Genomic DNA, 15,212 nt, shown 5'->3' with positions numbered 1-15,212 from the left:
CAAAAGGCTTAGGAAAAAAATCTCCTGTAATATCTAATTCGACTCCTTCTATATGCAGTCCTATCTCTCTATGGTTGAAGATGGGAATGCATACAATAAAAGAAAAAGAAAAAGGAATGCGCTTTTATGTTGTTTGCCATAAATTCCAGAGTAATGCTACTCTTATCACATTTTGTATATCACATCATATACCATCTTATGTGGCAGCTGAGGTGGACAGCCACATCAATTAAAATTATTTCAATTTTTTATTTCTTTTAGCATTTATCAATTGGCAAAAAAGAAAAAGAAAAAAGAAAAGGAAATAGAAAAACCCAGCGAATGTGAAACCCAGCCAACGTGAACACTGGTTCTCCCTACTCCTCTCCTTCGTTCCTCTCCTCTTCTACAGTCCCCGTCTCCTCTCGCCTTCTTCATTCGCTATCCTCCTACACCATCAATTGGCACTCCATTGTCCCTCCTCTGGTTATTGGTGAGTATTATGATTTTTTTTTCTATCAATTCTTTTTTTGATTGGGATGCTATATTTTCATGTTCATTCTCCTCCATTGATGACTTATGGTCATTCTCCATTATTTCTTTTCATGCCTTTTAAAATAATTTTAACCTTTTTTTGTTCTGAATCAGTTAGAACCTGCAAGTATGAAAACATAAGTGAGAAGCTTTTACTCTTTTATGATCTATGGATAAATTATCAAATTTGAGTCATAAGATTTGATTCATGGTCCATAAAAGAAAATTTCAAATCCTGATTTGTTTATATTGCTAGGATAATCAATGAGGGTGCCAATTGAACGGAGATATCCATATTTCCTCCTTATGCCTATCCAAATTCATAACGAGTAAATGAGTCATACACAATGTTATCCAAGGAAAGTCTAATGGACTCATATTTCTTGTAACTTTTCAACTTTTCATGAACTTTCTTCATTATATGCCACAAGCACAATCGATGCCTAGTCTTAGGAAAGACTTTTGCAATTGCATTTTTCATTGCTTTGTCTTGATCTGTAATTATTCCACTCGGAGCTTGCCCAGACATACATGCAAGCCAAGATTTAAATAACCAAATAAATGTTTCAGTGTTTTCATTTGAAATCAATCCACATCTGAGTAAAATTGATTGACCGTGATGATTGACACCCACAAATGGAGCAAATGGCATATCATACTTATTAGTCAAATATGTTGTGTCAAACGTAACAATATCACCAAATTCTTCATACGCTGCCCTACTCCTTGCATTTGCCCAAAACACATTTCTTAAACGACAATCTTCATCTAAATAAATTGCATAGAAAATTTGAATTATGAGCCTGCTTATTTGTAAAGTACTTTAGAATTGCAGTAGCATCTCCTTCCCCAAGTCGTAAGCACCTAACCTTCTCAATATAATTTCTACAATCCTTCTCTAAACATTTCATGTTCTCATGTCCGCCCACTTCAACCAACATTGAATTATAACTTTTATTCAACCTTATTCCAGCTTTGTCATTCACTTCAAGTTTTTTTAAAATATTTGAGCTAATTTCTCGAAAACACTTCCAATGTCGTGTTTTTGTTGGACTCAATCCATGATTAAAAAGAAGAAGCAGCTTGTACTGATATCTCCATGTATATGCAAACATGTCTCAACACCACATTTTCTGTTTATAAACTCAGGATGCCAGAACTTTTTTTATACTGGCGCATTTCTGACATCGGCAGCAACACCTTAGAGTCCAAATTCAAGGGTTTGGTTGCTGATGGTGTTTCTTCACGTAATGTTTCCCAATAATGCTTTAAACAATTCACTGCCCATTGAAACAGGCCGATATATACGGGCTTTGAAGCTCTGGAATTAATTCCCATTTGCTTTATATTGATTTGATACATATGGCTTCTTTTCTTAGAGCTATCATCGTGCAAGATTCTTCTTAAGCCCATTCAAAGCGAAATTCACCTCGTCCAAATGCTCCATCATCTCCCCAAATTCCTGTGCCTCCTCCATCAAAGTCGACATGGCAAGAATTGACGGCGGCCTCGAGTCGACCACCTCCTTCCTAGAAAGAGCGCACCTCCAAGAAAGAGCGCTTCAGAGATTGAAAACTCAAAAAGGAAGCTCGTCTAGATCGGTTGTTTTGACTTGACTTGAAATAAACGCAACCTTTTTATTATTATTTAATATTTAAATTACTTTCTATATTTGCGGGGTGAGGACGCGCAGGATTCCTATAGACGTCAGAGTTACGCAGCCCAGTGAAGCCTATATAAGAACCCCCTACCCATCTCTTTTCTCTCACAAATTGACCCCAAATCCCAAGCGGCATTTTTCTCTTTCGCGCACACACAGCCATGGACGACGGCCTTGTGTCTCCACTTATGCAAATCCACGGGCCAAAGCCAATCAGTATGTTTTTTTTTTGTTCGTTTAATTTAAAGGTTTGTGACAAAGATTATGTGCAATTTTGATTACATGCCTAAGATTTTGTGTATGATAAATTCCCTTTTACAATGAAAAATACTTACGTTTTGGTTCTAGTAGAATTTCATCTCGTACAATATTCTACTTCTAATTGACCTTGGAATTAATTTTCGAGAAAAACTATTTTTGAGTCCTAATTTAGAGGAATTACTTTGTATTTCTCAACAAAATATTTTCGTGTTGCACCTTTCTCTTTTATTTTTGGAAAATATTTGCAGATGGTGGCAAAGCTTTGCTAATTGATCAAATTAAGCTATAATTGATTTGGATTGTTGATAGACAAATTGGTAATTGCAAACAGGTAGCGAGGTTGAAATACCAAGGATTGGAAAACTAACGCATGAAGAATGTGCTACTTTTTTTTCTTTCCTATGGGGCCCTCCTATTCCTCGTGGTATGCTTTTGATTTTGAAGAGAAACAAAAATAAATAAATAAATAAATTTGATACCCTTCTCCATTCCCCAAACCCTTGCCTCCCTCTTCTCCATTTCCATATGTTTGATCATAAATTCTTTTTTTTTCCTCTTCTTATGACATATTCAATCTCTTTTATTTTGTTTACTAGTTATTTTTATTGTGGTATTTAATAAGGGATATACAAATTGAACACAGGTGAATGTAAGTTTTGTTTGAAGGTGGATGAACATTATTGGTCAAATTGCCCATACATGGTCAGTGTCCCAAAGAATGCAAAAGTTGGTAGTAATTGCGATGTAATATGTAAGGTTTGTGGACTCTTCTTTAAAAAAGAGTCATGTTGTGGTAAAGACGAGGGGCGGGCGATTCCCAAGATTGGTAGGCTCGCGAAACATGTTTCTTTGGATGATGGAGTTCGGGTCTGAGAGCTATTATCGCAAGTAAATTGCAATTTGCAACACATGGTCTATTCTATTTATGCATCTTAAAGATGTCTTTCCTTTATATTTATTTTTTAATAGAAAGCAAGAACAATGTTGTTGATAGTGACCTTTGGGTTTAAAGGCCGAACAAACTTCAATATTTGTCAAATACTTACAATAAGGCAGTGCCATCAAACGCATTATTCCATATTTTCGGTTTGTAATTGATCTCTGTTTGAGTTTAAGACCCTCAACACTTGGCTCATGAGCTGCTAGTCCTCTACTGATAGTAGAGGAGGTTCTGGATATGGCAATAAAAAAATTTAGTGTCCACACACATTGATCATAAACGATTAAAACTTGGAAGGAACTGTGGAATAATGCAATAGAAGTGCTGACATTTAAAAAAGAGTAAAAGAAACGTTGCAAAAAATGCTATTCACATAAAGTTATCATATTTTCATAAAGCTATTGTTAGGATTGTCTTTCATTACGAAAGAATTCCCCAGATTTCATGACCTACAGAAGGAAAAATTATGTCAAAGAGAAAACAAAAAGAGGAAGAGGAATATGGAATATGGAATGCCAAACTAAAGGTTTCTTCTTCCCTTAACCCTTTCAATACAGAATCCACTACATAGAAGAAAAAAAACTACCCGGAAGGATCCAAGGAAAGTACCTTTTCCTCTGGTACTAGTTCTTGCTGATATTCAACTGACGTCTCAGAGTCCGCAGCAGAGATAAAATTCCCATCAGAGTTCGTGTAAGCAATATATATTATTGAACCTGCAAAGCAAAGCATTAGAAACATGTATTCGCAAAAATTACTTCATTATATAGAAACAACTTTAAATGGCGAACATCATGTTCAGCACCACCAACATACACATCAACTTGGTCAGTGCTAGGATACAAACTGGTTTTCAGAGGCGTTGAATGTTTATTGTTGAAGCTATCGAATTTCTTAATTCGGGGTTTGTCAATGCGTTTCGAGCAAGGCAAATTTTTACGCTCTGCGTGGTTTGGCCATATTCCTTTTGTTTCCTGTTTTTTTTTTTTTTACCCAAACCTTTTGTTTCCCCTTTTTTTTGGCCAAACCTTTTGTTTCCTGTTTAGCTCCTTGTTTTTTTCCCCGTCTTATGGGTAAGATTTTTTTCCTTTCCCTAAACAGAACAAGTCCTCTCTTATAAAAGGATGACTGCTGCTATTAATTTGGATGAAAAATATTTTATGTTCATCTTTCTTTTTCAACAACAAATTTGTGATTGTAGCGGGTTGAACTTTTGCTCTGTTGCATTGATACACTTCAGTCGAACATGGGAATGGCAAATGCATATTCTATGATCAACCAAGAATTGCAAAACTCAGTTTCAGAAAAGGAATACTTGGAGAAAACCAATCAAGAGTTCAAGGTTTGCGACCATTACCACTACTTTTTTTTATGTCGTACGTACTTTTTTTTTCTGTTGGTTAAATGTATCATACCTACTTCGTGGTTTCTGCCAATCTCCGATTTCCGATTTGGGGTTTTTTTGCTTCGTTTTTATTTTTAGTTGCCGTTGTTTTTTCTATAGTTTTTTACCACTGCGGAGGAGAAATCGGGGTGGCTAGATGGGCAGGGAATGGAGGCCATGGGTTGGGGGCGGTAGTCAGCGATGGGGAAGGGTTGGGTTGTGGTGGGGGGTGTGTTGGTGGGGCTTGTCGGTTTTTTTTTTTCTTTCTTTCTTTCTTCTTTGTTATCTTTGTTATCTTATTTATTATTAAGCCTAAATATTTGCTGCCGTACGTCTTCTTTCAACCTATTTCTTATGTAAACAACTACATACCAATCATCTTCCTCTTTGTTTTTTTTTTGTTGGTGTAATGTCTTTAATGTCTTTTCAATTACTGCATTCTCGTTGCCTTAATTGTTTAATTCAGGAACAACAAGAACAAATTATTCAAATTTTTATGCAGGGAAAGGGACGAGGTGCCACAAACCTCGAGGTTATATGTGATGATACAATCTTAGTTGGTGTCAATACCAGGGTTACATGTGGTCAAAGAAAAGGGTTTATACTTGATGAAAAAGCAAAGAAATTATTTACAATCAGTGACAATATACTTGCAGTCATTGCAGGAGATAACAGTCAATGCACTGAAATGTTAACTTATTATGTGAAGGAAAGGATGAAATATCCAGTGGAAATACATAGGGAACCATATGTAGGCATCCGTCTTGCAGCACTAGAAGCCTGGAGATATTGCAATTTTGTAACGAAATTTGATGGGCGTGCTCTTATAGTTGGATGGGAGAAAAAGGATGAGCGCTATCATCCTCTTACATATCTCGTTAGTACATCTGAACTTATCGAAAAATCCACTCCTTACGAAGCACTTGTGAATGGATCCGGTGGTTAACATGCTTATTTTTATTATGAGGTTTACAAGAAAGGCAACAATAGAGAAGAAATTTTCGAACTTATGAAAAGGGCTTTATTATTTGCAGCCATTTTTTATGAAAATAGCGGTGGTATTATACGTGTGGTTGAGTTGAAACCATTAGGCTATTATGAGTTATATCACCAATCGGTTCTAAATGTGCTTTTTTTTTTTTATCATTACAATGATTTCGCCACTCCTCTTTCCAATTCGTTGTTCTCTATCTGGTACAACAGTGATTACGAATATACTCATGAGCTTAGTGTTTTTATCAAGCATTTGTAATATACATTTGGGTTTTGGCATATTTGAGTATCTTGAGTTTTATATATATATATATATATATATATATATGAATCTTGAGAATTTATATCTATGTTTGGCTATATGTGGGGTACTTGGGTTGTTGACGTGAGGTTGTGGAAAAAAAATGAGATTAGAAGGTCAGTTTGAAGTGCTATAAGCACCCCTATGTACCTTCCCGGATTTGGAACTTTGGATATGGAAACTTGAGATACTTGGAAATGTCGGAACCCGGGCACCCTTGACGGGGTGTTTCGTAGACCTTTAGCTGGGTAATCTACGCGTAGGACTTGTCACCGCGAGTCTTGAGGATTCGGCTGTACGTGCTGGCTGAGAGTTAGTCCCCCGATTAGACTAATCGTTCCCTAGCCACATGGTCAATTGAGAACTCTTCCATGTGGACTAGTCAAACAATCCCCGGTTGGATTATTTCCCCGGTACAAATTAGGTGTTGTCTTGATCTGGAGGGGATACCATAATAACTTAAAAGTGTGACAGTGATAAAATGTCCCAATATATATATTTTTTTATCATAAGAAAACACAAGAAACTAATCTGCAGCACAGGTACAAGGGTGTCTATAATTACATAGCATCTTTCGTTGTCTGAAATTTTTGACATACAAGTGGCCCAATGATGAAATTAGGACTGGCTTGGAATACTGGGGAAATGTGGAAGATGACAAAATACAACACAGAGTTTGGTCTTTTCTTCCCTACAGGTTCCACCATTTAAATGGCTTGATGTATCACTGGATGAACCATATATATAAGGAAGAATTGAGTCTCGTCTTCACTTAATAAGTATCAGCCATGGAGGTGCTGGTAGTTTCCGAATTGGATATAGAATATACGGAGCGAGCAGTAGAAAAAAATCGGCTGCTCTGATATATACGTGAGCTCTTCTCAGAAGTATTTTTAATCCCATTAGAAAGATTAAAAGACTTTTTATCATTGGAGGCAGAAGAAAAAAATTTATGTAGATAAAGACCTAGGAAACAATGCCATTAATTATTAGAAACCAAAAAGGGTAAGAATCATACGTAAATCCAGAGATTATAAGTTAACTGATAGAATATTGCCATTCACAAGCTGAATACATTATATAAAAAATTCAGTCTACAGGTATTCAGTTGTGTATTCTAATTCTGTGAGTTGATTTCATGGTCTCTGGAAGCTTCCTCTTATTCACGAAAACCACACTTTAAAGTTCGTATGTGACGCAAACCACTACCCTTCCCTTCTATGTAAAGCTGCGGTAATGTTGGCCAGTTGGAATACTTCTGTATTCCCTCCATGACTTCATTGTCTGAAAGAACATCGAAACTTGCAAATTTGATCTTCTCTTCCTTCAACATGTCAATGGCGAATTTGCTCAATTTACATTTGGGCTCCTCAGGGGTTCCTTTCATGAAAAGCATGATTGGATTAGAGTCAATCAGTTGCTGCAACCGCCTTTTCAAGGCATCATCAAGGCCATTTTGCACTTGAATTCTTTTTTGACAAATATTTTGCACTTGAACTTGCATCTGCTCGTGAGAAGATCCAGTAGATGCTGAGAGTCTACTCTTTCCACTTCCAGCTTCAGTTACCTTTGCCCCAGCAGAATCAGTAGTATCCATTCCATGTTCTCTGGAAACTTCCTCTAATTCAGTTATCTTCGCCCCAGTAGAATCAGCAGTATCAATTCCATGGTCTCTGGGAACTTCCTCTAATTCACCACTATGACGCATTAAACTCTCTATGTCACACCAACCACGGGGCTTCCCTTTGTAGTAAATCTGCGGTATTATTGGCCAGTTAGAATACCTCTTTATCCCCTCCATGACTTCAATGTCCGTAAGAACATCGAAACTTCCAAATTTGACCTTCTTTCGCTTCAAAATGTCAATGGCAATTCGGCTAACGTTACATTTGGGCTCCTCAGGGCTTCCTTTCATGAAAAGCATGAGTGGATTAGAGTCAATCAGCTGTTGCAGCCGCCTTTTCAAGGCATCATCAAGGCCATTTTGTGCTTGAATTTGCTCTTTCTTCTGGGAAGATCCATTTTCTTTTGCTAACTCGTGGACTGTCTCAAGACTGGCAGGAGCAGGAGCATCAGGTTCTCCAGGCTTAACTGACCCGGCAACCCTAGCAACTTTATTGGCCAAAATAGATGGATCTGCACCTTCTAATGTATCAGCGACCTTTCCATCCTGACCCAAAAAAGCACAAACAAAAAATGACCAAGAGAAGAACAGATACAGAACAATCGGAAGAACCCAAGCCAACAACGATATTAGTTACAAAAGTTCATCTAACAGCAAAATTCTTTTTCCAATCATAACTCAATTCATGCTTGCACACGTTTCCATTTATTCATATTGCATGTGACACGTAAGTTCTACATCTTCAAAACAGTTGATCAATGATCATAAATCATGTGACAAAACATTCAACAGAACCTTATTATCTAAATGCAGAACTTTGTTATTGCATGCCGGCCTCACATCCGACGACCTAACTATGCTTACTCAAAATCAGCCAGCATCAAATCAAAAAGGAAACATGAATAGACTATACCAAATAAGCATACCTTCACAAAGGCAAAGTAGGGCACATCACGAACCGAATAAGCCCCGAATATCTCAGGCTGTTCTTCTGCTTCAACCTACAATATTTTATCATCAATTGGAGATTAAAAAAAAAAACACCAGCACACACACATACAAAAGACCAGGAAAAAAAAAACCCCAGATAGAGATGAGAAGAATACGTACCCTTAAGAAATGGGCATGAGGGAAATCAGTAGAGAGGTGGGCAAAGACCTCGTCCATGTGCTTCGAAGCCTCACAACTCGAGGCCCAGAACTGCAGAACAACGGGTGCACCACTGTGAACCACGCTATCAAGCTCCTTCTTGGATTGCACATCCTTCGCTGAGCCACCCATCGATAACGGAGTCTTTTATAACTTCTAAGCCCTAAATGCACAAAATTTAGAGAGAGAGAGAGAGTTTTTTTTAGGTCAAACAAAGAGAGAGTGAAGGAGAAAGAAAACGCAAAGAGCATTATATATAAAGGCCAACGCAGAGTTTAGGGAAACTTTCAGATACTAGGAAATACCCTTTCAGATACGTCGGTTAATAAGGAATCAAATAATAAAAGTTAAATTTAAATATTAAAAAAAAGAAAAAAGAGAGAAAGTTAAAATAACGTATTGGGTAACTAATTGTGCTACCTGATTTGATTTTTATAGAACTTTCATAACTTCCTTATTTTTATATTTGAAAAACATATTCCTTCCAACCAAGACGTTCCATATCAAATTTAAAAAAATAATAAAAAGATAAATTGGCGTAAATTAGCATATATCTCCAACCAAAATAAAGAAGAAGCATGACATCTCTCATTATTGATTTCCTTCTGTGATTCATTCCTTGCTCACGATATTAAAATATTAATTGGTGAATTGAAGTTGGGCATATGGGTATTTTAATTTTTTGGGCCTGATAGTTGTGTGAACTGGGATTAGGGCTCCTATAGCATTACTTTCTCTTGTGCAACCTTCTAATTGTGTATTCTTCTAACCGACAATTTGATTGTTGATCATTCATAAATTTATAATCTCAATTTTGTGAGCGACTTGATTTCATTATTACTTTCTTGTGAAAGTTAAATTTTTCCGATTACTACTGTCTAATTGTATTAGTATTGTTCCGGCATTTTCCCCTTTAGTCCACTTAATCGATTCTTCATATGCAGCAGCTTCAAAAGCTAAACGGAAAAAAACATAAGCCAAGTATGAAGCATTGTTCAAACACATTTAGCTTCTGTGCATTTACCCGCATTTTGCTTCTGTGCATTTACCCGCATTTTGCCCTTCATTGAAAAAACCAACAATTAGACTACTAACTGCCACAACATTGTGATCCCAAAAAATCCCAAACAGAACATCTTGGACAGTTTTACACCTAAGCATGACAACTAATATAGAAATTCTAAGTAAAAGAAAAAACCAGGAAGGACACTCGTGATTGAGAGAAAAAAAAAAAAAAAAAAGTACACTCGCGTTAGTTTAGTCTAACCTTAACGGTGTTAAGCTAGGGTTAACATCGGTTTTGGAAATTTAAAAAAAAATAAAAAATATGTTTAAAAAGTTTAATGACATCTCGTGTGTTTAGTCGTTAGATTGGTTGAGCAGTTTAGATTTACTGAAATGCGGGTAAATGCATAGAAGCTAAATGTAGAGTTTCGGGATCCTTATGAACTAGATCCGAATCCTCTTCTAGGATCTACTCTGCTTGGCTTTTACTCTATGCATGCCACATCATTTTAAACTCATCCAAAAGCTTAAAACGGGCCACACATTTTAAAATACAATGATCAAATAGTCACCGAACTTTCCAAAGTTTAGCAGGTGAGTTTACTTTAATTTTCTTCTGCTTCACTATTGTCATCTGTATTTGGTGCCAAGCTTGTCCGTTTTTATTTTTGGGATTGTTTTTAATGAATGATTGAACAACCAATATTAAGAACAAAACAAAAATAAAAACCTGCATACAACAGCCAACTAAAAACAATTAATACACATGAGGTACCAAGAAAGACTTTCTTTAAAAACGAGTCATGTTGTGGTAAAGATGGACGCGCGATTCCCAAGCTTGATAGGCGCGCGAAACATATTTCTTTTGATGATGGGAGTTGGGGTCTGAGAGCTATTATGGCAAGTGAATTGCAATTTGCAACACATGGTCTATTCTATTTTTGCATCTTAAAGATGTGTTTCCTTTATATTTATTTTTTAATAGAAAGCAAGAACAATGTCGTTGATAGTGACCTTTGGGTTTAAATGCCGAACAAACTTCAATATTTGTCAAATACTAACAATAAGGCAGGGCCATCATACGCATTATTCCATATTTTTGGTTTGTAATTGATCTCTGTTTGAGTTTAAGACCCTCTAGTTGCTTTGTGGAAAAACATTTGGCTCATGAGCTGCTAGTCCTCTACTGATAGTAGAGGAGGTTCTGGAGATGGCAATGAAAAAATGTAGCGTACACACACATTGATCATAAACGATTAAAACTTGGAAGGAACTGTGGAATAATGTAATAGAAATGCTGACATTTAAAAAAGAGTAAAAGAAACGTTGCTAAAAATGCTAATCACATAAAGTTATCATATTTTCATAAAGCTATTGTTAGGATTGTCTTTCATTACGAAAGAATTCCCCAGATTTCATGACCTACGGAAGGAAAAATTATGCCAAATAGAAAACAAAAAGAGGAAGAGGAATATGGAATATGGAATGCCAAACTAAAGGTTCCTTCTTCCCTTAACCCTTTCAATGCAGAATCCACTACAAAGGAGAAAAAAAAAACCTACCCGGATACAAACTGGTTTTCAGAGGCGTTGAATGTTGATTGTTGAAGCTATCGAATTTCTTAATTCGGAGTTTGTCAATGTGTTTCGTGCAAGGAAAATTTTCACGCTCTGCGTGGTTTGTGCATATTCCTTATGTTTCCTGTTTTTTTTTTTTTTTTTTAGCCAAACCTTTTGTTTCCCCTTTTTTTCTCCGTCTTAGTGGGTAAGATTTTTTTCCTTCCCTAAACAGAACAAGTCTCTCTTATAAAAGGATGACTGCTGGTATTAATTTTATGTTCATCTTTCTTTTTCAACAACAAATTTGCGATTGTAGCGGGTTGAACTTTTGCTCTGTTGTATTGATACACTTCAGTCGGACATGGGAATGGCAAATGCATATTCTATGATCAACCAAGAATTGCAAAACTCAGTTTCAGAAAAGGAATACTTGGAGAAAACCAATCAAGATTTCAAGGTTTGTGACCATTACCACTACTTTTTTCTTTTATTTATTTATTTAATGTCGTACGTACTTCTTCTTTTTCGTTGGTTAAATGTACCATACCTACTTATACTATCCACTTGATCTTTTTTTTCTTATTTTAAGCACCAAAAAAAAAAATCTTATCTTTTAATTACTTAATCATAAAATATGCCCGCACGTATATTCTATATGATCAACTTACTTCGAGGTTTATGCTTGTAATTTTCCCTTTTCAATATAAAATAATAAAATAAAAAATAAAAAAAACCTTACTTTGTGATTTCTGCCATTCTCCGATTTCTGATTTGGGGTTTTTGGCTCTTTTGCTTCGTTTTTTTTAATTTTTATTTGCCGTTGTTTTTCTATAGTTTTTTACCATTGCGGAGGAGAATTCGGGGTGGCTAGATGGGCAGGGAATAGAGGCCATGGGTTGGGGGCGGTAGTCAGCGATGGGGAAGGGTTGGGTTGTGGTGGGGGGTGTGTTGGTGGGGCTTGTCGCTTTTTTTCTTTCTTTCTTCTTTTTTTATCTTTCTTATCTTATTTATTATTAAGCATTTTTTTAATATCTTGTGAATTACTTCATTCTAATTGCCTAAATTGCTTAATTTAGGAAAGACAAACAATACTAATAAAATTCTAATTTTTACACAGGTAAAGGAATGGGGCATAACAAACCTCGCCATTATATGTGATGATAAAATCTTTGTTGGTGTGGATTCGAGGGCTACAAGTGGGATGGACAAAGGATTTATAATATCAGAAACAGCAGGGAAATTATTTAGAATTAATGATTACAACATACTTGGAGCTATGGCAGGAAATGCCATAGATTGTTCAAATACATTAACTTATGTGAAGAGGAAGATGGAAAATTTGAAAGAAGTGATGGAACATATGAGAAATACGAAAGATGCAATGGAAATAGATGAGATAGAAGATTTATTAGGCATCCATTTTGCAGTAGATGAGATAGAAGATTTAGGCATCCATTTTGCAGCACGAGAAGCCAAGAAGTATATCGACGTCCAATCAAATTCTTTTGATGGGTCTCCTCTTATAATTGGATGGGAGCAAAAGGATGAGAGATTTGATCCTCATATATATAAAGTTAGTAAAGAGGATTTTATTATAGAATCCACTCGTCACGAACTTGTTGTGAATGGATCCGGTGGTGAACGTGCTGCATTGTATTGGAGGCAACATTACAAACCAGGCAACAACAGTAGAGAAGAAATATTGAACCTTATGAAAAGGACTTTATCATATGTATCTCTTTTTGATGAGATGAGCGGTGGTATTATGCGTGTGGTTGAAATGAAACCATTAGGCTACAACGAGGAATATAACCAACAAGTTCTGCAAGTGCTTTTTGATCATTACGATCATTTGGGTAATGATCTTTCTTCTTCGTTGTTCACTCTTTGGAACAACACCGATGGCGCATATGTACATGAGTTGAACATAAAAGTGCATGAATCATTCATAGAAGAGTTCGAAGGATATAAACAGAGTGTTGTCATAAGGAAGAATAAAAAATTCATCATTCGACTCCTACATTTTGAAGAAGACTGCCACGTCGATTTAGCATTAAAGAAAGTGGAAAACAATCATAAATTTTGGGTTCAACTTAATCGTCAACCAGAACATCTTGTTGACATCATTAACACTTGAGATTTTCTTCTCATGGATTATGATTAGAGGATTTTCCAATTCCTATCAGCACATACACAAGTTTGAAGATAATCAGCATCAAGCAAAAAGGGACTTGAGGTGCTGCTAACTTTAGCGAGCAGGCCTCTAACAGTTTCAAGACATAGTTATCGCTGAGTCAAACTAGAACTTACACATTTCTGATTTTTCTGGTTGGTGACGAAATAAGGGGATATGTAGCCCCTGTCTAGATTCATTCCCTCAACAACCTCCAACTCATTGTCCAATATTTTCCTGTCCTACAAAAATTAACATAGTGTGAAGCTTTCATGTATTGGGTATCATTTGGGAATAAAAAACTAAAATAAAATTATTTGGAGTAGTGCTACTGCAAAAATAAAATTATTTGGGTATCATTTGGAAATAAGGTGATGAAGATGAATTATCCCTTCTTTTTTTATTTTGGGTACCGTACAGTCATATTTGTGTCTTGTTAAAATTTATATTTCTTATAATCTGTTGTGCTATTCATATTTGACATCCGATCTTTGTGTCTAATAATGTGTGTTTTTTTATTTAATATCTGTTTTGTGCTGCTGGATGTGGATGGATATACAGCGATATGGAAAGGGAAAAGATTGTTGGACTTGGGTCCAAGAAGCCAGAGCAAAATACCAAATCAACTGTCCTAAAGCTAAAGGTATAGATATGCCTCAATTCTGTGGAGTTGTGAAGCTACCTGTGTCGAGCACATCATATTTCTGATAATTTGATTTATACTAATTTTTGATCTGCAGTCTGGCTCCCAAACTCAGAGTTCATCCAAAACTGGTCCCTGGAGAAAGGTAAGCTTTTGAGTTTTGTCTCTTCTTGCTATTGTCGCTAATTTGTATATACAATTTGCTACCCCCAAATCTTTTCAAATCTTTCCATTATTTTCTCTCCATTTTGCAGATGCTCTCCTCTAAGGACATTAATTTTGTGGGCTACGCATATAGAAACTTCGAAATCCTTAAAACTTTTATCTTTTGTTACATTTTGGTTTTAGTTCACAGTTTGTGTTATATTTGTGTGTAGATTATATAGATTTTGATGGTTCATGTAATGCATGGGTTAATCTAGAAAATGTTAATGGTTGTTCGAATGGCAGATGCCGTACACAAATTTTTGTTTAGTTATTGATCAATGACAGTCAAGTGACCAAAATAACTGGGAAACAGAGGAAGCATGTACTAACTTGCTGGAATCGATTATATATAGTATCCTGTCTGGTTAAGGCCACCCATCGATCCTGTTGTTGGCTTTGGAAGAACATTATTTTAGCTGGTTATACTGCAACGTTTATATTATAAGTACTCTTAGTGTGGCATTTTCTTTCTTTGTAAACTGATTCAGTCTATTGTCTCTACGAAAGCCTCGTTGAAGAAGAAAAGCACCAAACCAAAGAGACTGTCTGTAAAAACACTATTTGGTAAACTTATATCTTTATCCATTTAAATTTAGAGCAAATGTCTTTTACTTTTCTCACTTTCTTGTGTTCACTTGAGGCAGATGAAGAGTCAGAGACATCTGACAGCGGAAGCAGTCATCCTGTGCAAGGGAGCTTTTTGAACCTCTTGCCTCCCCAGTTAGAAGTACCTCAACACCGGGACAACTCTCTCTGACCTTGCCAGTCCGTCAGATGGACTAGGAGTTTGTTCCCAATTG

At 36.1% G+C, this 15,212-nt stretch overlaps 1 protein-coding gene and 1 long non-coding RNA gene across 2 annotated transcripts; one reads left to right on the top strand and one right to left on the bottom strand.

Annotated features, from left to right (window-relative positions):
• Positions 1 to 2,253: 2,253 nt before the first annotated feature.
• LOC103324724 (uncharacterized) lies at positions 2,254 to 3,423 on the top strand. The gene is made up of 3 exons (XR_016125688.1): positions 2,254 to 2,389; positions 2,766 to 2,858; positions 3,078 to 3,423. It is a non-coding gene; the product is annotated as an uncharacterized LOC103324724 (long non-coding RNA).
• A 3,584-nt stretch (positions 3,424 to 7,007) lies between these two features.
• On the bottom strand, positions 7,008 to 9,019 carry LOC103324723 (monothiol glutaredoxin-S17-like). Its single transcript, XM_008226815.3, has 3 exons — positions 8,787 to 9,019; positions 8,603 to 8,677; positions 7,008 to 8,222 (listed from the first exon to the last, which is right to left on the bottom strand). Exons 1-3 carry the CDS (start codon positions 8,955 to 8,957, stop codon positions 7,212 to 7,214), a joined length of 1,257 nt encoding a protein of 418 aa, XP_008225037.2. The 5' UTR covers positions 8,958 to 9,019; the 3' UTR covers positions 7,008 to 7,211.
• Positions 9,020 to 15,212: the final 6,193 nt, after the last annotated feature.

Source organism: Prunus mume, linkage group LG3 (assembly GCF_029339155.1).
Source record: "Prunus mume cultivar Tortuosa linkage group LG3, ASM2933915v1, whole genome shotgun sequence".
Lineage (NCBI taxonomy): Eukaryota > Viridiplantae > Streptophyta > Magnoliopsida > Rosales > Rosaceae > Prunus > Prunus mume.
This window is presented reverse-complemented; position numbering and strand designations above follow the sequence as displayed.